At 40.3% G+C, this 25,790-nt stretch overlaps 2 protein-coding genes across 13 annotated transcripts in view; one reads left to right on the top strand and one right to left on the bottom strand.

Annotated features, from left to right (window-relative positions):
- The window catches only part of agps (alkylglycerone phosphate synthase), a 102,083-nt gene extending 98,332 nt beyond the window's left edge, over positions 1-3,751 (top strand). The window contains exon 20 of the mRNA XM_061880185.1: positions 1,975-3,751. Within this exon, the coding sequence (XP_061736169.1) occupies positions 1,975-2,096 (122 nt within the window). The 3' untranslated portion in view covers positions 2,097-3,751. The remainder of the gene's footprint in view (positions 1-1,974) is intronic.
- pde11a (phosphodiesterase 11a) overlaps positions 1-25,790 on the bottom strand; it is a 154,103-nt gene that overhangs the window by 1,920 nt on the left and 126,393 nt on the right. For 6 of the 12 annotated variants that reach the window (XM_061880172.1, XM_061880173.1, XM_061880174.1 and 3 more), the window contains 2 exons: positions 5,094-11,921; positions 887-933 (listed from right to left, as the gene is read on the bottom strand). In XM_061880172.1, coding sequence (XP_061736156.1) covers positions 11,703-11,921 — 219 coding nt within the window. In that variant the 3' untranslated portion in view covers positions 887-933; positions 5,094-11,702. The remainder of the gene's footprint in view (positions 1-886; positions 934-5,093; positions 11,922-25,790) is intronic. The other 6 variants (XM_061880175.1, XM_061880180.1, XM_061880179.1 and 3 more) reach the window with 2 other exon arrangements.

Genomic DNA, 25,790 nt, shown 5'->3' with positions numbered 1-25,790 from the left:
AAACTTAAACTTTGGCAATTTTTTGAAAAGTGTTGTAATTTTACTCGACAAGTCAATATTTTGTAAGAAAACTTTAGAATTTGGGCAAAATTATAATAATCGGAGCTTTACTTGGCAAAATTATCAAAAAAATTCATCATTTTACTCAAAAAATGTCACTATTTTACAAGAACAACAAAAAATTGGCAATATTGTGATTAAAGTCAGCATTTTTGATGACAAATGTCACCATTTTGCATTAAAAAGGAATACTTTTACATCAAAAGTAATTTTATAAGAAATACTGCAATATTATAGAAACAGAAAAATATGAGAAATTGTTCCCGATTTTGTAAGAAAAACGTTGGCACATTGTGAGAAAAGACCGCTTTTTTTTATTGTAAAACTATTAATAAAAATATTATTTTTGAAAAGTTATTACAGTATGTCTCTATATACATATTTATTTAGGTTTTTTTTTAAATAGATTTTGGCCAATTTCTTACACACACTTGTTATTTCATATGTTGACCACAGGGGGAGCACTTTTTCTGGGGATGAATAAGGAAGTCCTTCTTTAGCTGCAGTCTTGTTTTATCATACCTGTCTGCCTTTGCACCTGTCAATGTTTACTTTTGTATGCACATTAAATCAACCAAAAAAAATCCTGACTTTGGAGCAATGTTCACGGACTCTAGTATTTACCTCTATGTTGGAAGCAATGGGAACATGATTTCGGTCCTAACTTTGTTCACCGGTTCTCGTATGGAAGCTACTTCCATGTTGATGTCCCGAGAAGGGGAGAAGTACAAGAACACACACACACACACACACACACACACACACACACACACACACACACACACACACACACACACACACACACACACATTTGTGTACTTCTTACCTTCTTGGGACCTGAGAAAAATGCCTCCCTCTTTAGGACCAGCCTTTCTAGAGATATAAAGATGTGTATTTACAACATGAATAATAAATACATACTATGCAAATATAAAAAAGCTTTTTGGGAAAAATGAGTTGGAATTTTAGAAGAAAAAAGTCACAATTTCACAAGAAAAACTTAAACTTTGGCAATTTTGTGAAAAGTGTTGTAATTTTACTCGACAAAAGTCAATATTTTGTAAGGAAACTTTAGAATCTGGGCAAAATTATGATAATTGGAGCTTTACTTGGCAAAATTATTTTAAAAAATTCATAATTTTACGCAAAAAATTTCACTATTTTACAAGAATAACAAAAAAATTGGCAATATTGTGATTAAAGTCAGCGTTTTTGATGACAAATGTCACCATTTTGCATTAAAAAGGAATACTTTTACATCAAAAATAATTTTATAAGAAATACTGCAATATTACAGAAACAGAAAAATATGAGAAATTGTTCCCGATTTTGTAAGAAAAAAGTTGGCACATCGTGAGAAAAGACGTTTTTTTTTAATAATTGTAAAACTATTAATAAAAATATTATTTTTGAAAAGTTATTACAGTATATATATATACATATTTAGTTGTTTTTTTTTTTAATACATTTTGGCCAATTTCTTAAACACACTTGTTATTTCATATGTTGACCACAGGGGGAGCACTTTTTCCGGGGATGAATAAGGAAGTCCTTCTTTAGCTGCCGTCTTGTTTTATCATACATGTCTGCTTTTGCACCTGTCAATGTTTACTTTTGTATGCACATTAAATCAACCTAAAAAAATCCTGACTTTGGAGCAATGTTCACGGACTCTAGTATTTGCATCTATGTTGGAAGCAATGGGAACATGATTTCGGTCCTAACTTTGTTCACCGGTTCTCGTATGGAAGCTACTTCCATGTTGATGTCTCGAGAAGGGGAGAAATACAAGAGAACACACACACACACACACACACACACACACACACACACACACACACACACACACACACACACACCCTTCCTGTTCCTCATCCATCCATCCATTCATTCATTCATTGTGTCTCCCGGCAGTGGGGAAACTTCGCAAGGAGTGGCTGAGGGAGAGCATCTCCCAGGTGGGCTTGGGGATGCTGCAGTCCGTCAAGGACTACGTGGACCCCAACAACATCTTCGGCAACAGGAACCTCCTCTGAGCAAGAAGATTCTACGAGCGCCATCTCCCGCGTCACCCGGTGCCATTTTGTCCGCTCATGCAAACGTCATGACTGACTGACGCCCGAGTCGGCGTCGCCTCACTAGTTACTGAAGCTCTGTGCCTTTTGAAAGCTTTGCCTGCCTTCCCCCTTCCCCCCCGCTCCACCCCCCCCCCCCTCGCCATGGCGTCGTCTCGCCAGCACGACGCAACAATAAAACCTTTTCTTTTGATATTATGCAACCCTCATTTCACACTTTAATCTCGTGTTTGTGTTTCCCATCCAAAGCTCCTTTGACGTGTTACTGATCACCAAGAGGTGTGCGTACTTTTTTTTTTGAAACCCCGCCTTCTCAGTGCGGCCATGTTACCTGGGCGTGAGGTCGCTCTTGTCAACCAAAGACTGAACACGTGCGACCGTGCAAACCATACTGCATATTTTTTGGAATCAGAATTATGCAAATATGACCCATTTTGTGTGTAATGTACGCGACATTGGACGCAAAATCCGCATTGGATTGATATTAGTTTGTCTTTTGTTTATTTGCCATTTAAAAAGATCAATTTTGATTTTTTAAAAATATATAATTAACTGTCTTATGGAAAAAAGTATTTCCAATTTTGTTGATTACATTTTTTTAATCACTTTATGTAACTTTGATTTTGTCACGACAAACAGGTATCTCCAATTTTGTTAATTTGATTTTTTTTTTTAATGAAACTTTGATTCAGTCGAATGAAAACCACTTAGCTCTGAGTTTAATGATGTGGTTTTATTTCTGAGAAATTCATATAACTGTCCTATATTTAAGAAGAAAACATACTTGGTTTTTATTTAAGGTCCTTGTTTTTTTAAATGAATGTTCTATTTACAGTTGCAGTCAAAATTATGCCTCATTAATCATTGTAAAGTGTATTTTTACTAACATGTAACTTTATATATGTGCAGTATTTTTGCAATAAATCAAACAAATTTCATTATTTCAAAACTAGCCTTGATTAAATTGGCCATCTATTGTAAGTCTTTGAAAATAAATGGAATTATAATATGGGTCAAATAATTGAGACTGCAACTGTATGTTATGTTGCAGAATGTGGACATACAGTACATGTTTTGTTTCTATTATTGTAGTTTCAAGCAGAATTGCATCGTTCCTAATAGTTTGCTACTATTTTGTTGCTGAGTCAGCCAAACATTGGGAACATCTGCAGTGCAACTGTACGCTACTGTAAAGTAAAACCTTACTAATAAGCATATGTCTGCAGTGGAAAGCATTTATGTCCCAAGTTTTGAATTAGTGTTACGACTATGGCGGACAAAATAAGGGATTAAAAGGAAAAAATAAAGCAGATTTGGGAGATAATTTGCTTGTCGTTTGCCTACAGGTCACGATAATATTTACTAAATCATTCAGCAGGTGTGTGCAGGTGCGTCTAAAAGTGTGTCGCTGTCTTGTCCTTTTTGAGAAGTTCCCTAAGAAAATGGTTGATTAGGGAGCTGCTGCTGCCTGACATGACATCGATTTTTTAACTTGTGTCAAAAAATGTGTGATTTTGAATCTAATCAAATTCCCTTTTGTTATTTTCTCAAGTAACGTTCAGTGTGTTTACTGTTTTTGTCTACGCCCTTTGTGCAATAAATCCACCTAAAACATTCCTCTTTGGGTGTTTTATTTGTTTCATTGCACTACATGTAGAAACCTTATATAAATGATGATTATATTTACATGATCTTCTTTTCACACGGCATCCTTTCACCCCCTGAATGCATCCTCATTTCAGAGTCATTTTTCTCCCACGCAAGCCGCCTACGCAATGCCCGCTGACGTCATTGCCAGCGGCAGCTGCGCGCGCAGCCCCTGATGGAGCCTGAGATGTTCTGCAGCTTTTCCAATTCATGCATTTGTATGAATGTATGTATGCAGCTCCCCTTCGGTGCTCGTTAACATTTTTCATGTGCGTAATTTACACTAATAAGCCTATATTTACATTTTCATTATTCAATATCTTTCAAGTTGATTTTTCACATTCCGCTGACTTGTTTATGAATCATGCACTGCGGCTGCCGCATTTCATTGAAAGATCCAGGGTGCTAATATAATTGTGTCCACAGGAGGGCAGCACGTTACCGTTATATTTCATTGAAAAGATCCAGGGTGCTAATATAATTGTGTCCACAGGAGGGCAGCACGTCACCGAGTGAAACGAAACAGAGTTCATATAGCAGCATCATTTTAATTGAAAGTGATTACATGCCGACCACGCCCCCAAACATGTCAAAAAACACACAAGAAACACGTGACGTCATCAAAATATACGATCTGAGGAGAGGACGGATAGAAAAATAGAACATCGTCATGCAATTGGAACGCATGCATGTTTCATCTGAGTGTGACGTGGTGGAAATCCGAGGTATTCGTCGGGTTCTGCCGTGGCTGCTACATGCCCGGCGTGTCCTTGAACGCAACGCGGCGCATTAAAACCCATGCAACGTGAACGTCTCATACGTCCAGGCCTGGTCACGACTGTAACGTTCGTGTAAAAAATATATTCGTGACGACTTCAGTCTCGAAGACTTGTATCAAAGTTGTAATTGGCGAGCGCTGAGGGGGAGGGGGGGGGGGGGGGGGGGGGGAAAGGCCAAATGTAAGACGAGTAAATGCAACTTTAAGAGTCGATTCGGTAGATTAAATGACTTACTTTTTTTGGTGACGTCATCAAGGCACATGTGTGTAGTTCATGGCGCTTCCTCAGTACAGTAAAAACCAGGTTTCACACAAATAAAAATGTACATTTTTTTGTAGGAATTACAGCCAGCCCTCGTTTATCGCGGTTAGTCATTCCGGATATGGCCGCCATACGTTAGTTCATATTTTCATATTACGACCTTCTTAATGCGTTTTTCAACATTAGCGCGTTGAAGAGGTTCATTTATCTTTCTGTTGTGTATTAATAAAAATGCTTGATTCACACAGGCAAGTAAAGTCAAGTTTCGTACCTGACAAGTTTCGGCGACCTCGCCTCTGCAGCCTTCGTCCGAGGTGTCACGTGATGTTAGCGTGACGTCACCTGTGACGTGCGGGATGGATCTTTCCATATTAAGTCAAGGACATGCACCTGGGGAGAGGTTGATTGGCAGCACTAAATGTGTGAATGCTGTCTGTCTGTGTTGAAGACTTGTCCAGGGCGTACGCCACCTTCCGCCCGTATGCAGCTGAGACAGGCGCCAGCACCCCCAAAAGGGACAAGCGGTAGACAATGGATGGCTGGAAGTTAAGTTAAAGTACCAATGATAGTCACACACACACACACACACACACACACACACACACACACACACACACACACACACACACACACACACACAACACACAACACACAACACACACACACACACACACACACACACACACAAAATACATCCATTTCCTACCGCTTATTCCCTTTCGGGGTCGCGGGGGGTGCTGGCGCCTATCTCAGCTACAATCGGGCGGAAGGCAGGGTACACCCTGGACAAGTCGCCACCTCATCGCAGGGCCACACACGCACTAGGTGTGGTGAAACTTGTGGTGACCCATCACCGTTGTTCCCCCCCTGGGAGGTGAGGGGAGCAGTGAGCAGCATCAGTGGCCACACCCAGGAATCATTTTTCGGTGATTTAACTCCCAATTACAAGCCTTAATGCTGAGTTCCAAGCGGGGAGGTAATAATGGCTCCCATTTTTATAGTCTTTGGTATGACTCGGCCAGGGTTTGAACTCACAACCACACACTATAACCAAGGGGTCACCAAGGCGGGCACCAGGTCGCCCGTAAGGACCAGATGAGTCGCCCGCTGGCCTGTTCTAAAAATAGCTCAAATAGCAGCACTTACCAGTGAGCTGCCTCTATTTTTTAAATTGTATTTATTTACTAGCAGGCTGGTCTCGCTTTGCTCGACATTTTTAATTCTAAGAGAGACAAAACTCAAATAGAATTTGAAAATCCAAGAAAATATTTTAAAGACTTGTTTAAATAAATTCTTTTTTTTTTTTTCACTTTGCTTCTTATAACTTTCAGAAAGACAATTTTAGAGAAAAATACAACCTTAAAAATGATTTTAGGATTTTTAAACACATATACCTTTTTACCTTTTAAATTCCTTCCTCTTCTTTCCTGACAATTTAAATTAATGTTCAAGTAAATTATTATTTTTTGATTGTAAAGAATAATAAATACATTTTTATTTAATTCTTCATTTTAGCTGCTATTTTTTCGACAGAATATTTGTGAATTATTTCTTCAAACTTATTATGATTAAAATAAAAATGGAAATATTCTGGCAAATCTAGAAAAACTGTAGAATCAAATTTAAATCTTATTTCAAAGTCTTTTGAATTTATTTTTAAATTTTTGTTCTTGAAAATCTAGAAGAAATAATGATTTGTCTTTGTTAGAAATATAGCTTGGTCCAATTTGTTATATATTCTAACAAAGTGCAGATTGGATTTTAACCTATTTAAAACATGTCATCAAACATATTGTGAGAAATCATTAAGATGATCAGTGTTTCCACAAAGATAAATATCATTCATTAATAATAACATAGAGTTTAAGGTAAATTGAGCAAATTGGCTATTTCTGGCTATTTATTGAAGTGTGTATCAAACTGGGAGCCCTTGGCATTAATCAGTACCCAAGAAGTAGCTCTTGCTTTCAAAAAGGTTGCTGACCCCTGCTCTAACCACTGTGCCACTGAGCAAGTTATATATAACACAAAACTTGACCTCCCTCGCCTAAATAAATCAAACATTTTTAAATCATGAGAATAACAGCATTGTGTACTCTTAGTCAGTTGTTGTAATGCTGCTTAGTCAGTTGTTGTAATGCTGCTTAGTCAGTTGTTGTAATGCTGCTTAGTCAGTTGTTGTAATGCTGCTTAGTCAGTTGTTGTAATGTTGCTTAGTCAGTTGTTGTAATGCTGCTTAGTCAGTTGTTGTAATGCTGCTTAGTCAGTTGTTGTAATGCTGCTTAGTCAGTTGTTGTAATGTTGCTTAGTCAGTTGTTGTAATGCTGCTTAGTCAGTTGTTGTAATGCTGCTTAGTCAGTTGTTGTAATGCTGCTTAGTCAGTTGTTGTAATGCTGCTTAGTCAGTTGTTGTAATGCTGCTTAGTCAGTTGTTGTAATGCTGCTTAGTCAGTTGTTGTAATGCTGCTTAGTCAGCTGTTGTAATGCTGCTTAGTCAGTTGTTGTAATGCTGCTTAGTCAGTTGTTGTAATGCTGCTTAGTCAGTTGTTGTAATGCTGCTTAGTCAGTTGTTGTAATGTTGCTTAGTCAGTTGTTGTAATGCTGCTTAGTTAGTTGTTGTAATGCTGCTTAGTCAGTTGTTGTAATGCTGCTTAGGGCTGAGCCAATCAGTGGCCACGATACTGAACAGTGCGCAATGATTGCTTTGGTCTCATCTAGTTGTTTGATTGCAGCTAGACATTGTTTTGCTTCAAAATCCTATATTTCGTACCAAAAATAATGGATATCCTGCACTACCATGAGCTAATGCAACAAAATTCCGTTCTTATCTGTGCTGTAAAGTTCAAATCTGAATGACAATAAAAAGGAAGTCTAAGTCTAAAAATACAAACAAATATAATCATCTTTAACACGTTCATCTCTGTTTTAAGGGGCGGGCATATTTCTAAATACTAGGGGTGTAACGGTACGTGTATTTGTATTGAACCGTTTCGGTTCGGTGCAGAGGTGTACCGAACGAGTTTCTCAACGGACATATTAAGTAGCGTAAACAATACTCAAAATGCCGGACATTTGAGGCATTTAAGAAACTCCACCCGGACAGCCCTGCCAAAGAGGACATATCCGGTGAAAAGAGGAGGTATGGTCAGTTTATCGTAGTCCGGTCACTGCTAGCACCGGACATGTCCTCTTTTGCCGGACGGTCAGGGCAGAGTTTCTTAAATGCCTCAAATGTCCGGCAATTTGAGTTGTGGTTGCGTGTATTAACAATGTATGTTGAGGGTTAGGAAGGAGTTAAAAACAAAACCAATTGTGCGCTCAGCAGCATTTGTGAAGGAGGGGCAGAGAGAGAGAGAGAGAGAGAGAGAGATAGAGAGAGAGAGAGAGAGAGAGAGAGTTATGATGACCGCTCATGTGTCGCCAGGCTCGGATTTTCATCTATTGATTTATCAGATTTGATTTTTTATTATCTAAAGCAGGGGTGTCAAAAGTGTGCCCCGCAGGTCATTTGTGGCCCCCAGCTAATGTTTTAAAGGCCCACGGCACATTCTAAAACTACTATTAAAATAAACAAAAACATAAACAAAAGTGAAATAAAAAAGCTTGAAGGTTAAATGTCATTTAGAAAAAGTTGCAATGTTGACTAATAAAACAAAGCTGTGTTTTTTTTTCTTTCAAGCTGTCATTGCTCAAAACATAATATTGAATCAAAATCAATGTTATTAAGAATTATTGACCTATCCAAGGTTCCCATTACTTCACATCAAATATTCCACTAAGAATTGGAAGATTTTGCAAATTTGGTAAATAAAAAAACAAAAAAATTATATTTTGTTGTTTTCTTACCGTACCGAAAATGAACCAAACTGTGACCTCTAAACCGAAGTATGTACCGAACCAAAATGTTTGTGTACCGTTACCCCCCTAGTAAATACAATCTTTTTTAATACTTGGATAAAAAAAAATCCTTTGCAGCCATCAAATATCGATGAGTACTTTTTTCCCAGAACTTTGGAATTAATAACAGTACTCAGCAGCAACAATTTTCTGTACTTTTTTGAGTACATAAAGGTTTAACAATAAAATAAATGTTCATTATTTAACATTAAACGCTGATAACTGTGCTGTCCAGTTGTTATGTTCGTCCCGGGAAGAAGTCTTTGCCATTAAGTTGAATGTGTCTTCTGTTTCTACTGAGAAGATCGTTCTTATCACACAGTACTGAATATTATCTTTTGATGCTAGTTGTGTATTTTGTTGAATCGCTGTGACGTGATTAATATCAATAAGTTGTTTGTATTTGATCATTCTACGCTAAAAACTCACTCCTGTTACTTTCATCGTGCTTCTCAAAGGAGGAATCATCGCCTTGGGACAAAAAAGAAATACATTTTTTGATCCCCTGAAAAATGAAGGTACTAAATCACTGTGCTGTAATTCCTGCTTGCTTATGTTTTAGTGAAACCTTTTCAGTTAAAAAGTTAAAAATCTAAATGTTTTGTTGGGTTCATGAAGGCTAAGTGATGAAAACAGTCTGCACCCTTAAGGACCTTTGAATCACGCTGATGATGGGACAAGATCCATCAGAGGTGTGTGTGTGTGTGTTCTTGTATTTCTACCCTTCTTGAGACATCAACAAGGAAAAGTAGCTTCCATATGAGGAGGTGACATAAATCATGGTCCCAATAGAGAATGTCTCACTTGCACCCCTGCTGGTGACGTCTATCAAACGGAGGGTGCTCCCAAAAAGGAGGGCTTTTTCAAATTGACGGTGTCACTTTTAAAAGTGCTCCCCCTTCTGGTCAACATATGAAATAACAAGTGTTTGCAAGAAATAAAAATGTGCCCCTTTTGGCCAAAATGTATTAAAAAAATAAGTATATAGAGACATACTGTAATAACTTGAAGTCAATAATGAAGATTAAAAAACAATTACAAACAAAGAATAAAAATAAAAAAAATAACAAAGTAGTCTTTCTCACAATGCGTCGACTTTTTTCTTATAAAACTGGGAACATTTTCTCATATTCTTTCTGTTTCTGTAATATTGCAATATTTTCTCATGAAATTATTACTTTTTAATGCAAAATGGTGACATTTGTCATAAAATTCTGACTATTGTCCCAATACTGCCATCTTTTGTTCTTGTAAAACTGAAATTTTTTTAAATTATGACTTTTGGTCATAATTTTGCAAAGCTAAAATTCAGATTATTATTATAATTTGGCCAACATTTTAAAGTTTTCTTATAAAAGTGGTGACTTTTGACGAGCAAAATTACGACTCTTTGTAAAAATGCCGGAATGTTAAGCTTTTCTTGTAAAATCGTGACTGTTATTGAGGGAAATTCCTACTTTTATTGTACTAATGCCCAGTTTTTGTTGTAAAACTTTGACTTGCCTTGAGTAAAATTACGACTTCTATTATAATTACTGTATATCCTTGAAATACCGCCGGGTATATAGTGTGCACCTGCCTAGAATTTCCACCGGGTCAAACTCGTCACGTCACGAGTGACACTTCACCTGTCATCATTTTCAAAATGGAGGAGGCTGATTTCAATCATTTGAAATCGCATTAAGGGAAGAAGATTAAGAGCTATTCTGTAGGATTTAAGGTCCAAGCTATTGAATATGCTAAAAAGAACAGTAAGCAGCTATGTTTTATTAATATACCGTAGCTGCGTGTGTCAAATATGAGTCATTAAATGACTCCCGCCTCCTGGTGGTAGAGGGCGCTAGTGATCCTTCTTGCGACTACTCGGCTGCAGAAGAAGTGACAACAAGCAGCAAGAGTGAGCAGCGATCCTTTATTTTTTCCTCTCGCTTGCACTTTTAACATGGAGGATTACATATCTAAAATAAAATAAAGGAAGCTCTCCATCGAGACAGAGAGACTTTTTAAACTGAAGAAAGATAAAGAAGACTTCTATAAACAAGTTATCGATGCTTTTGATCAGAAGGAGCTGCGCATGGACTTCATTTATAAGTAAAGGTAAGACCATAATAACGTTTTTTTTATTAAATGTGCTTTTCATGATGGTATCCTTACATCACACTCAAATTTATAAGTGCAGGCTTAAATTTACCACATGCCTTTGGTAAGCGCCGGAGTGAGAAGAGGTTTTAAATTATTATTTAAATTAATTAGCGCCCCGGCGGCAATTCAATGAAATACGGTATGCATTTATTATCATTTTTTCCTCAGAAAATTGTAATCTTTTTCTTGTGAAATTCCAACTAATATTTTACAACAAGCTTTTTTATATTTTTGGATGTCTCAAGAAGGTAACATACGAGAATGTTTGTGTGTGTGTGTGTGTGTGTGTGTGTGTGTGTGTGTGTGTGTGTGTGTGTGTGTGTGTGTGTGGGTGTGCGTGCGTGTGTGTGTGTGTGTGTGTGTGTGTGTAAGTGTCTATGTGTGTGTGCGTGTGTGTGTTTGTGTGTGTGTGTTAGGAGGGCATGCATTTTCCACGGGACTGTTTGAAACAAGGCACAAGAGGGAAGGAAGTGGAAGATTGCAGCCGCCTCTCCTGCAACACTTCATCCTTCTACGGCCACAAGACAATCCAGAGTTTTGGGAGCGCACTTGAACGCAACACGGTTCTCAAACGCCTATGTACACATTTTACAGAGAGTGGCCACAAGCATCACCTCCCCAATATTAGGCCACGCCTTGGTGTGCGATGGCCAGAATAGTGAGCTGACATACTTCCTGCATGGCGTGGGCTGGTGCGGTGGCGGCGTGGACCATCTCTGCAGACAACCTTTAGCACACGTGCCAGCCGGTGTGCGAGGAGAACGCTGGCATGCGCTGCACAAGTTGAAGGCCAGCATGGAGAAGAGGATGGAAGAAGTGCGCCCTGCCTGGCTAACTGGAAGCTAACCGACAGATTTAGACGCCAAGTGGTCAGCAGCGCCGCCCGTCTTGTGGACTGTGCGGGCCAGGTTCTCCGGGCCCTCAGTGACGCCGCAGGGGCCGGCAGGGGCGGGAACGCCGTGGCCCCGTTGTCGCTCGTGGTTGAGCTCCTCCCACTTGGCCCTGTTGGCTTGGATCATGTCAAGCATGGGCTGAAGTTTAGGATTCAACTTGACCAGAATCTAGAAGACAGAGGTGACAAATACACAAAAAACTCGTTAAAAAACCTACAACCTCCATGATGGAAACTCCTCAAGCAGTTATTGAACTATGTGCTGCTGTGAGGCCACTGGGCAACACACATATCTCTCCGCCCCTTCCCCATGTCAATTACATAAACCAGCGGGTGGCCAAACTTTTTGACTCAAGGGCCGCGTTGGGTAAAAAAAAATGTGTATTTGTATCGAACCGTTTCGGTACGGGGGTTTCGGTTCGGCACGCGGGCATACTGAACAAGTTTGGAAGCAGAAGTCTTCACAAGCTGCTCTGCTTTCTGTCTCTGTCTCATTGTCCCGCCCACACAACCATCTGATTGGTTACATACAAAGCCAATCAGAAGTGTGTATTCAGAGCGATGTAACAGCCAATCAGCAGTGCGTATTCAGACTTCAGAACGATGTAGTCAATGCTTTAGCGTGGAGCAGATATTCGTCTAGCAGCGGACTCTACCCAAATTATACTAAACACTTCCCAGTCACAACTATTACAAACATCACTATGAGCCTGTTGACCTTCTAGAAACTTAAACTGCAGCTCAGCTAGCTCACAATATAGGCTTGAGGTGAGGGCTAATTAGCTTTTAGCGTAACGTTAGCTCATTTTGCTGTGTGAGTGTGTGCGAGTGTGTTAGGGGCAGCAAAGCCCTGTCTGTCTGTTATTTCATTGAACTCCATGGTGTTCAGGGATGAATAGTCTCTCCCATTGCTGTTGTACAATTTTTTTCAGCTATAGTTACATGAATCATTAGTAATGTAGCAGCCTAGTTTTGAATTGCAGGGTCCCTGCTATCACATGTTGATAAAAATACAACATTAATATAATAAAAGTCAACTACAGACTTCCCAAATGCTGTAATAAATTAAGCATGATGAGTTGACTTGAAACCGTTTTAATGGAAACGGTTTAATGTTGCACTTTTTATATGTAGACTTTTTTTTCATTTTATTTAAGGCAGTTTAATGTGGATTAACGTGGGCAGAATTATTGTCGTGTTCCCAATGTTAAAAGGATAAAGCCATTGTTTACAAATTTGGTAAATAAATAACCAAACTATTTATATTTTGTTGATTTTTTACTGTACCGAAAATGAACGGAACCGTGACCTCTAAACCGAGGTACATACCGAACCGAAATTTTTGTGTACCGTTACACCCCTAATATATATATACATATATATACATATATATATATGTATATATATATATATATATATATATATATATATATATATATATATATATATATATATATACATATATATATATATATATATATATATATATACATATATATATATATATATATATACGATGCATCAATGCTGTGTAAAAGACCAAACTGGAACATCAGCACATTATCTATCCCGGTCCAGACGTGGCGGAGAGTCTACCGTACCCAATAACCCTGATGAATATGAAATGTGTTACATGCTCTTTGTGAGCTTAGTTGAGTTTAGTCTTTATTTGAAGGGACAATGCACAGAAACATTTAGCTCAAAGACAGATATGTTCTGTACCAGATTATAGCTAAATAGCTCATTTCCATCTGCAGTCCCTGGCTACCTCAATTAAAGGATACACAAATCATGCAATACAATTATCACAATAACATTATATTATAGCATGTAATCAAATTAAGAAAAGTCATAAAATGCCCTTTCATGGACACATACTTAATATACAATATAACCACACCTCATTTACATCATCACTAGACAATGCAGGCTCTTGTTCACATCTTTCACCATTTGTGAAAAATACCAGGACTTTAACAGACACACCTCACAATTTACAACAAAATGATAAATACAAAACACATTAAGTGGACGTGTCAATCATAGTGGCCACCTTATTGACCGTGTGAGCAGCTTTGATTGCTCCAAAGTAGGGCTGAGCGATAGGGTCTTTTTTTAATATCTTGATATTTTTAGGCCATGTACATACACCATATATATCTGGATATTTACATACACAATATATATCTGGATATTTTGCCTTAGCCACTTGATACATATAATCACAGCAGTATGATGAGTCTTTGTGTCTACATTAAAACATTCTTCTTCATACTGCATTAATATATGCTAATTTTAAACTTTCGTGCGGAGAGTAAAATCACAACTAAGTCAATTTACCAAAAGTGTATTTATTAAACAGTTATTAAGCAGTGGCACAAACATTCATGTCATTTGTGCACAAACATTCATGCAGAAAGTGCAAGATTGTAAAGACATTTTAAAACAAGCTATGAGTGCACTTTTGTGCATGATGTCACTAAGATGACATCAAAACAACACTAAATTAAAGTGCACTTTTTGTACAGAACGCCACTATCCATCCATCCATTTTCTACCGCTTATTCCCTTTTGGGGTCGCGGGGGGCGCTGGCGCCTATCTCAGCTACAATCGGGCGGAAGGCAGGGTACACCCTGGACAAGTCGCCACCTCATCGCAGGGCCAACACAGATAGACAGACAACATTCACACTCACATTCACACACTAGGGACCATTTAGTGTTGCCAATCAACCTATCCCCAGGTGCATGTCTTTGTAGGTGGGAGGGGCCTATCCCCAGGTGCATGTCTTTGGAAGTGGGAGGAAGCCGGAGTACCCGGAGGGAACCCACGCATTCACGGGGAGAACATGCAAACTCCACACAGAAAGATCCTCAGCCTGGAATTGAACCCAGGACTGCAGGACCTTCGTATTGTGAGGCAGAACGCCACTACAATAGCTTAAAACAAAAAAAGTGCACTTTTGTGTATGATGTCACAAAGATGACATATCAAAACAACACTAAATTAAAGTGCACTTTTTGTACAGAACTCCACTACAATAGTTTAAAACAAAAAAAGTGCACTTTTGTGCATGATGTCCCACAAGATATTTCAATAAGTTTCAAATAAAAATGAGCTGCATAATAGGAAATCAAATAGTGTATGTCCTTGACTATGTGGTAGGTTCCTGCGGACGTTATCTCCTTCTGTTGTTGACTATTTGTTTCATATGGTGTTGATGTGGTAATAGTTGCTCCGGCATTTTGTTGGTGTGGCACCGAACGGAGATGTTGACATGCGGAGTTTCATGCACTCTTTATTTTCTAGCAGGTGACTTTTCAAATGACGCTACATATTAGCAGTAATGCTATTTTTTGTAGCAACACTTTAGCCCCACACTTGACGTATTCCGGTTGTCTGTTGGACATATTCCCGCTTGAAGCCAAACTACCGCCAGACGAAAGACCCCCTGCTGTTTTTCTTGGGAATTAATTCTTCCTTCATTTGTTACCAGATTGGCACCTTCTCTCTCTCGTATTACCACTCGCACCACAGCTAGCGTTACCCATGCTGCTACCTCTCTGCTCCGTGAGGGCGTATACGTATGTGACGTATGTAAGAAGGTGCGCTTGTTTTATGTCTCTGTGAGAAGCAGAGACAAGAAAGAGTGAGAAGAGCCTGTAGTGTAATGCCCGCAGCTAAAAGCAACTGTGAGAACATATACTCCAATATCACCATATTGTTATTTTCTTTATCGCACGGAGACAAACCCGCGACTTATGGAGTATATCAATATATCACCCAGCCCTGCTCCAAAGCCACTTTTTAACTTCAATTGTGAATGAAGAGTCATCTGTTAAGATTTTTCAAGTTTGTTGTGAGGTCTTTCCATCCCTTTATGTCTTTACATGAAAAGTCTGATGGTGCAAAATATGTTTTACATCTGGGTACGCTACAGCACCCCCTGGTGGAGGCTTGTGTGTTTCTAGTTGTCTTTTTGATTGATTGATTGAAACTTTTATTAGTAGATTGCACAGTACAGTACATATTCCGTACAATTGACCACTAAATGGTAACACCCCAATAAGTTTTTCAACTTGTTTAAGTCGGGGTCCACGTAAATGACAGTAGATGTGAACTGGACAAAGTGCTTAAGTGGCGCTGGTGCAGTGTTATTTAGGATTCGATGGGCCGTTCGAATTGATGCTAATCAATGTGGGACCCAGTAGCCAATCGGTGTGTCTAATGCATTAAGGGAAAATGTGTTGGCTGCAAGTATTTTTCATGACCGTGGATCTGATAGTCTGTGAGATGTGTAAACAATGTTTTGGCATTTTCAACAATATGTCTGCTTCTTAATTCCTATGCCAGCTGCACGCATGCACAGTGGAGTGACGGAGATGTAATCATCCCAAAGAACTCAGCGGCCTGGTGGTTAGAGCAGGAGTCCGGAACCTTTTTAGCTGAGAGAGCCATGAAAGACAAATATTTTAAAATGTATTTCTGTGAGAGCCAAATGATATTTTTTAACACTGAATACAACAAAATGCGTGCATTTTAGAGTATAAAAAAGTATCTTTTTTTTTTTTATTAAGATATATATTCTTAAGCTAATCAATAATAAATAAAATACTTCTTACCATCATGGCGACTTCTTGAACAGGTGCGGTAGTAAACGGATGGATGGATTAAAAGGTGTCATGTTTTTGTTTGGCCATGTGCTGTTTGTTTTTTGGACACTCAGTTCCTGTTTTTGCACTTCCTTGTTTGTTTTGTTTCCATGACTACCCATTATTTTTCACCTGTCCTTATGTCACGCACCTGTCTCACGTTTTGCACACGCGTCCCTAATCACCACAGCATTATTTAAACCTGTAGTTTCCAGGTAGTCAGCCTGGCGACTTTACCTTTCTTTACCCACATCATGCCATGCTAGCTGTACTCTGTACTCACTTCATTCCATGCTACCTCTGTCACTCATTCCGATCCATAGTCTTGCTTCTTGTCATGCCACGTAAGTTTTGTTTATTAATGCCAAAGTTAGTGTCTTTTGTTTTTTGTCCATAGGTCTGCCTTTGTGCTAGTCTTTTGTTATCATTAGTCAAGTTTGTTCTCCGCCATTGTGCGCGCCTTTTGTTTGCTTCTTTTTTTTTGGTAGTTTGTTAGTGTTAGAATAAAATATGTACTTACATTCATGCCTTGCCCGCCCCAACTTTCCTTTGCCTTCTGGAAAAACAAACCCCATAGTCCATGCGATGACAAATGCATGAGAATGTTTTGCATTTTGAACGTTATTTTTAACACTGTGATTACCAGACGAATAATTAATTACTTATCCTGTTAAGCAATGTCAGCTAAGATTTATCCGAGAGCCAGATGCGGTCATTGAAAGAGCCACATCTGGCTCTAGAGCCATAGGTTCCCTACCCCTGGGTTAGAGTGTCCGCCCTGGGATCGGTAGGTTGAGAGTTCAAACCCCGGCCGAGTCATACCAAAGACTATAAAAATGGGAGCCATTACCTCCCTGCTCGGCACTCAGCATCAAGGGTTGGAATTGGGGGTTAAATCACCAAAAATGATTCCCAGGCGTGGCCATCTTTGCTGCCCACTGCTCCCCTCACCTCCCAGGGGGTGAACAAGGGGATGGGTCGAACACAGAGGACGAATTTCACCACACCTGGTGTGTGTGTGACTATCATTGGTACTCTAACTTTGACTTACAGAAAAAAACCACAGCTCTCCGCCGCAAGTCTTCTTGGATTTATCTGTCGGTTACACGGCTTTTGTACAATGTGTCACTATTCCTTTGAGGAAGAGTAGGGCTGTATGCGCGGACAGTTATATAAGCGGGGGGGCCTGATATTCCGTGGAGCATCAAGACACCAAGAGGAGAGAAAGAGATCAGCAAGATCAAGAAGATCTTCCACCCACCACCCCTCCCTGCTGCCTCACAACTCCCCCAGTTCTTCCCCTCCCGGGTCTAATTGGCGGCGGCGTGATTGTGAGCTCCATATCTGCATCGTCCTCCAAACATCAGTTTGTGCGCGAGGCGCCGCCACCAACAAGACGCCCCCGCACGAGCAACATGTCTTACTTTGATGCTTTTCATCTGCACCCAGCAGACAATAAGCCAGGTCTGCTTTAACTTTTGACAACTAATTGAATGCATGAGACGGAATTTGTGTTGTCCACCCATGATGGCCGCGTGTGTGTGTGTGTGTGTGTGTGTGTGTGTGTGTGTGTGTGTGTGTGTGTGTGTGTGTGTGTGTGTTCTGTCAATGCTGACTTAATGGGGACATCGCTCCGTTTACACCAGGGGTGTCCAAACTTTTTCCACAGAGGGCCACACACTGAAAAATGTAAGCATGCCATTTGGATATTTTTCATTTCAAACCATAACAAAATATATGGATTTGTTTTAATTCTTAGGGCTCCTGGAGAGCATAGAGGGTCTCAGTCACTAAAATGTTAAAAATAAGTCAAATTATATTGTTTTTTATTTAATGCTTACAGTAAATCTCTATATCAACTTGAGGTTGATATAAAGTTAAATAAGGTTTTATGGCTTTTCTGTCAAAGACAACTTTGTTTTTTATAGTAAAACTGAAATGAGTGTACGAGTTGAGTTTATTTCGAACATGCAAGCATACAACATGATACGAAAGAAATATGCAGTATTTAGATAGATAGATAGTACTTTATTGATTCCTTCAGGAGAGTTCCTTTATTTAACAATTAAAGCCCTCAAAGATCAATAATGCAGGACACCATTGATTTGAATTATTTCATATTTTATAGTAATGACAGTGAAAAGTTCAATAAAATCCTACTAAATATATTTGAGATCCGAAAAGTTTCCCACTCATTTTTATTATTATTATTTTTTCATTTTAACACTTAAATTTCAAGATCTGTGTGTCGATTTTAAGTTTGAACTATTATTTTGTTTTATGCTCTTTTGTCAAAACTTTGATGTTTTTATATGGCAACCACACAACATATGCAATATTTTTTCCACATGAAACATTTTAAAGTGATATTTTTTAAGTAATAATTCATAATAACATATATTTTTTTTGTCTTTTTTTTGGAGCAATGGAAAAAAAAGAAAAAGACAAAAGGAAAAAAAAAACTGCCTGCATGGCAGCTTTGTGTCAACATTGCCACTTTTTGTCATTAGATTTCACCTCATTCCACTTTTTTTAAATGTTTATTTTTTATTTTTGAAATAGTATCAATTTTGCAATTTTTGCAGAATGTGTGGCGGGCCAGTAAATGATTAGCTGCGGGCCACAAATGGCCCCCGGGCCGCACTTTGGACACCCCTGGTTTACACAGTCACCTTTAGGGGACCTCTGACGGTATGGGGACCAAAAAACAGATCCCCTAAAGGTAAAAGGTTTGTATTTTATTTCTGTGGTTTAAGGTCAGATACGATATCTTTTATTGATCCCACAACGTTGGACTCCGCCAAGGATGCCCTTTGTCACCGATTCTGTTCTTAACTTTTATGGACAGAATTTCTAGGCGCAGTCAAGGCATTGAGGGGTTCCGGTTTGGTGGCCGCGGGATTAGGTCTCTGCTTTTTGCAGATGATGTGGTTCTGATGGCTTCATCTGGCCAGGATCTTCAGCTCTCACTGGACCGGAATGAGAATCAGCACCTCCAAGTCCGAGTCCATGGTTCTCGCCCAGAAAAGGGTGGAGTGCCATCTCCGGGTTGGGGAGGAGACCCTGCCCCAAGTGGAGGAGTTCAAGTACCTAGGAGTCTTGTTCACGAGTGAGGGAAGAGTGGATGGTGAGATCGACAGGTGGATCGGTGCGGCGTCTTCAGTAATGCGGACGTTGTATCGATCCGTTGTGGTGAAGAAGGAGCTGAGCCGGAAGGCAAAGCTCTCAATTTACCGGTCGATCTACGTTCCCATCCTCACCTATGGTCATGAGCTTTGGGTTATGACTGAAAGGATAAGATCACGGGTACAAGCGGCCCAAATGAGTTTCCAGGTCTCTCCCTTAGAGATAGGGTGAGAAGGTCTGTAATCCAGGGTGAGCTCAAAGTAAAGCCGCTGCTCCTCCACATGGAGAGGAGCCAGATGAGGTGGTTCGGGCATCTGGTCAGGATGCCACCCGAACGCCTCCCTAGGGAGGTGTTTAGGGCACGTCCAACCGGTAGGAGGCCACGGGGAAGACCCAGGACACCTATGTCTAACGGCTGGCCTGGGAACGCCTCAGGATTCCCCTGTGTTTGGCTTATTTCCTGTAAGCGCTCTTATTTTGTCTTTATTTCCTGCTGTTATCCCTGAGTGCTTTTTCCCCTCAGCTGTGGCTGATTGGCACCAGGCCGCACCTGGTGTCAATCAGCCAGATGCTATTTAGACTTGCTTGTTCCTCCACTCTTGGCTGGATTATTATCATTACGACTTGTAGCTCCGACCGTTTGTACCTGAACCTGTAGCTGTTTGCAGCCTGCTGTCTTTTTTGTTCCTCGTCATCTAGTTCCTGTTCCTGGCGTCCTGTTTCCTGTCTCCGAGTTCCTGGTTTGTTTTTTGCCTTAATTTTTGAACATTAAATTATGTTTTCCTGCTCAATGCCTGCTGTCATCTCTGCATCTTGGGGTTCGTCACAAACTCAACCTGACACATTACTGCGAAATAGCAGTTTTCAGTCATGTCACAGGAGATGCAGGATTTGCTTTAACATTGAAGTGGTGAAACTTCCTATAAGAGGACAGCTGTAACTCTATTCTGAGGATCATGTCATATTTCATTTAAACGTTTTTTTTTTTTTAAAAGGTCCTCAGTAGTCACGTACAAATGTGTGTGAATTATGCAAAATTATTTAAATTTGGTCTCCATGAACCATATTAACTTTTTTTCCCCAGGGTCCCCAGTAAGACTGATCAGCACATTACTTCATCAATCCAGAGATTTAAAGACGGGTACGAGCTAACTGGGCAGTGGCCATTTGACATCATTTTTTTATGCTTCCACACCCTGTAGAAAGGGGGGTCCCCACAAGTCATGAACAACAACTTGGTCCCCATTCCAAATGATAACGTGTGTGTGTGTGTGTGTGTGTGTGTGTGTGTGTGTGTGTGTGTGTATGTGTGGGTGTGTGTGTGTGTGTGTGTGTGTGCCACACACGGAAGTCCTTAGCAAAACTAGTACCAAGAGCATGGAGGCCACTTTACTCAAGTACCAATTGCGATGGACCGGCCACACCATCAGAATGCCAGTTGATAGACTTCCGAGACAACTACTGTCTGGTCAACTTCATCATGGCCAGAGATCTGCAGGAGGCCACAATTCGGAGATATAAGGACCAACTGAAAATAACTCTGAAGAGGTGAGGAATACAACACACACAGCTGGAAAGCTCTGCCTCAGATCGCCCTCTTTGGAGGCAACTTTGTCATGAAGGACTTCAACATTTTGAAGAGCACAGAAGAGCAGCAAGGGAAGGGAAACACCAGAAGAAGATGGTCCCTGCAGCCAACACCACAACAAACACTATCTTCATTGCAACAGACCATGTGGCTCCTGTATTGGACTTTTTAGTCACCTCAAAACCCACCAATAAAAGAAGTGGAAGTCATCATCTGATACGATGGACTACCATAAGCAGTCAGTAAGCAGTAAGTGTGTGTGTGTGTGTGTGTGTGTGTGCTCATCAGTGCCTTGCCTTCAGCCATTTGCCTCCACATCTCCTCACTACACCTCCTGTCTCCCACGCAGCAAGAGGCGGGAGCTTTGCTTATTGACGTCATCCACTAACGCACATTCTCACACAGGCCTTCTTCCACACAGTGACTGAGACACACACACACACACACACACACACACACACACACACACACACACACACACACACACACACACACACACACACACACTTTCAACGCAACAGTACTCCACACCAATACAACCTAAACTAACACCATGTTCTATTTTACATTTATAGAAAACCCAAAACCGGCCTGGTTGTCACATTGTGTAAATGGTAAATAATAACAGAATACCATGATTTGCAAATCCTTTTCAACTTACCGTATTTCCTTGAATTGCCGCCGGGTATATAGTATGCGCCTGCCTAGAATTTGCGCCGGGTCAAACTCGTCACGTCACGAGTGACACTTCACCTGTCATCATTTTCAAAATGGAGGAGGCTGATTTCAATCATTTGAAATCGCATAAAGGGAAGAAGATTAAGAGCTATTCAGTAGGATTTAAGGTCCAAGCTATTGAATATGCTAAAAAGAACAGTAAGCAGCTATGTTTTATTAATATACCGTAGCTGCGTGTGTCAAATATGAGTCATTAAATGACTCCCGCCTCCTGGTGGTAGAGGGCGCTAGTGATCCTTCTTGCGACTACTCGGCTGCAGAAGAAGTGACAACAAGCAGCAAGAGTGAGCAGCGTGTGTTTATTTTTTCCTCTCGCTTGCACTTTTAACATGGAGGATTACATATCTAAAATAAAACCGTTTTCTAAACTGGACTTTCAATCGAAGCAGGAGGTAATAAAGGAAGATCTCCATCGAGACAGAGAGACTTTTAAAACTGAAGAAAGATAAGGAAGACTTCTATAAACAAGTTATCGATGCTTTTGATCAGAAGGAGCTGTGCATGGACTTCATTTATAAGTAAAGGTAAGACCATAATAACGTTTTTTTAATTAAATGTGCTTTTCATGATGGTATCCTTACGTCACACTCAAATTTACAAGCGCAGGCCTAAATTTACTGCATGCCTTTGGTAAACGCCGGAGTGAGAAGAGGTTTTAAATTAATTAGCGCCCCGGTGGCAATTCAAGGAAATTCGGTATATTCAATTGAATAGACTGCAAAGACAAGACATTTAACGTTCGAACTGGAAAACATTGTTATTTTTTGACATGTTTCAAAAAAAAGCTGGCACGAGTGGCAAAAAAGACTGAGAAAGTTGAGGAATGCTCATCAAACACTTATTTGGAACATCCCACAGGTGAGCAGGCTAATTGGGAACAGGTGGGTGCCATGATTGGGTATAAAAGCTGCTCAGTCATTCACAAACAAGGATAGGGTGAGGGTCACCGTCATTATTTTTGTATAGCGCTTTTCCCTAGTGACTCAAAGCACTTTTACATAATGACACCCAATATCTAAAATTACATTTAAAGCATTAAAGCAGTGTGGGTGGCACTGGGAGCAGGTGGGTAAAGTGTCTTGCCCAAGGACACAACGACAGAGACCAGGACGGCAGAAGCGGGGATCGAACCCAGAACCTTCAAGTTGCCGGCACGGCCACTCTAGCAACCGAGCTATATCGGTATATTAGTTGCCTCTATATTGAAGCTATTATAATATATATCTGATGTATGACACTTCCAATGTGTGCAAATAAATAGATTTGTGCAGTATGTCAGTGTTAGTACAGTACCGAGATACCAATGAATCATATTCGGTACTATACCGCCTCTGAAAAGCACCGGTCCGCAACTCCCTGCGTCCTCGTCACGTCATTACATTCCTGGTTTTACGAGCAGAGGAGCATGTTCAGCATTGCACACACACAGAGTACTTACAAGCAGACACAGAGTGTAGACAGGAAAGGGAGAATGGACTCATTTTGGCTTAAAAAGTCAAGACAAAGGTGAAGTTATAACACTGGAACGCCCTCAAGAGGAGGTGCTTTAAGACATGACTAGCTAGCAAGCGGCTAAAGTCCAGCCCCCGTCTGCAGTGTTTTAGCTACTTCTGTGAACAAATGCGTGGGCAAAATGTCGAACAGTTTAAGAACAACAATTCTCAACCAGCTATTGCAAGGAATTTAGGGACTCCACCATCCACGGTCCGTAATAGCATCAAAAATTTCAGAAAATCTAAGCGGCTAAGCCTGTGTACTGCATTACATCTATCGAGTCCTCAGTTCCTGTTCAACCTGTGTTATTTTTCTCCTGCTTTGTACCTATTTAAATAATCTTCGCCTACCATTTTTGCATCCCGGGGTCACGCTAACAGCAACCATGTGACAACAACAGCAATATGAAACTACCACTGCTAAGGTATACTTGTTAGAATAATTATGTGTAAGTTATCACGCAACTCTTGTGCTTAAAGGCTGTTGCTATAGTTATTATCAATTGTGCTGAAGTTGTACTTTTCTATCTGTGCAAAGGGACAACTTGCAATCTTGGATTGCGAGTTGTCTGGTATCAGTGTTTGTGTCCAGACCTAGGCCTACTGACTGCCAAAGGTGAACATAGAGTACCTTGATGCAGACAAAGCAGAGACAGGGCGATATCACGAGTGTCAGCACATTTTCATCTCTGAATAATCATATATCGTGTCTAACTGGGGCTGATGAAATGACCCCCCTTCCTTTAGAAGCAGCCCCAGCGATGTAACCAGGGACCTCCTGAATAAATAGTGGAGCATGTGGGCTGTGACTTCGAGCGTAGGTTGGAACTGCAACTAAGTGTACAGCCCAATTAGTCTCTCCTCATGAGTAAAATGTAACTCTGTCTCTACATCATTCCTTGCTTCTTGTCTGTTTAATAGATGTCATCAGTGTTTGAACTTATAATGGGGGACATAGTCATCAACAGAGGTATTTTTTGCCAAACAAGATCAATGCAATTGCTGCTTTCATGCTTTATTATTTGGTCTGTGCAACACTTTTGCTGCCTTGATGCATCAATGCTGTGTAAAAAGACCAAACTGGAACATCAGCACATTGTTCCGGCCATGATCCATCCCAGTCCAGACGTGACGCAGAGTCTACTGTACTCAATAACCCTGCTTGAGATGGAATGTGCTTCATGCTCTTTGTGAGGCCCTTGTTTGTCATTCACAAACAAGGTCGGGGCGAGGGTCACCACTTCGAGAACAAATGCGTGAGCAAATTGTCGAACAGTTTAAGAACAACATTTCTCAACCAGGGATTTAACATCTATGGTCCGTAATATTATCAAAAGGTTCAGAAACTTTAAGCGGCTAAGCTCGTCACCTTCGGTCCCTCAGACAGTACTGCATCAAAAAGTAACATGAGTGTGTAAAGGGTATCACCACCGGGGCTCAGGTATACTTCAGATAACCACTGTCAGTAATTACAGTTTGTCTGTAATGACTGATTGGCATAGTAATGCTGGGTTTCTCCCTCCGTGGATGCGTCGACAAAAACACAGCAATGGTAAGTTTAAGTGATTTATTAAACTTAACAAAAGCAGGCTACGAACAAAAATACTGGAGCTAACAGACAAAATAAACCAAGGGCGCTAGCATAAAAGCTAGGAATAGAAAACAGAAAAACTGAGACTGGCACGAAGGCACACAAAAAGGAAAAACAATTCATCAGCGTGAGAGCTGGAATAAAACAAAGGCTTAGCGTGAAAAGCTAGCGAGAATATACGTACGTGAAGTCAATCGATACTGTTGCTCAAAGACAAATTATGAACCCAGACTGAACAAAGAAAAGAGGAAGGCTTATATAGGGAGTAATCAAGGAGAACCAGGTGTGTAACCAAGGTGACTGACAAAACAGGAAGTAAGCTGGTCAGATGGAGAAAGAGACAATGGAACAATAAACAATATGTGAAGATCCGTGTAACGGATCGCAACATTGTCGCTACATCTGTAAGTGCAAGTTAAAACTCTCTTATGCAAAGCAAAAGCCATTTATCAACAACACCCAGAACCGGTGCCGGCTTTGCTGGGCCCGAGCTCATCTAAGATGGACTGATGCAAAGTGGAAAAGTGTTCTGAAGTCTGACGAGTCCACCTTTCAAATTTTGGGGGGAAACTGTGGACGTCGTGTCCTCCGGAATAAAGCAGAAAAGAACCATCCGGACTGTTCAAAGTGCAAAGTTCAAAAGCCAGCATCTTTTACTACGAAGCGTGGCATCGTACAAAAAGGTGCGGGTACTAGACTGGCCTGCCTGTAGTCCAGATCTGTCGATTCATTCTCTACCACAAATCTTGTTTAGAGTAGCAGCTCACCAGCCAGTCCCAGCATACAAATACAGTGGTACCTCGATTACCTCACGCCCCACTTTTCACCGAAGATTTTTGCCAAGGTTTT

This window comes from Nerophis ophidion, linkage group LG19, assembly GCF_033978795.1.
Source record: "Nerophis ophidion isolate RoL-2023_Sa linkage group LG19, RoL_Noph_v1.0, whole genome shotgun sequence".
NCBI classification, from domain to species: domain Eukaryota; kingdom Metazoa; phylum Chordata; class Actinopteri; order Syngnathiformes; family Syngnathidae; genus Nerophis; species Nerophis ophidion.
Note: the sequence above shows the minus strand (reverse complement) of the source record. Positions and strands in the feature narration are given on the sequence as shown.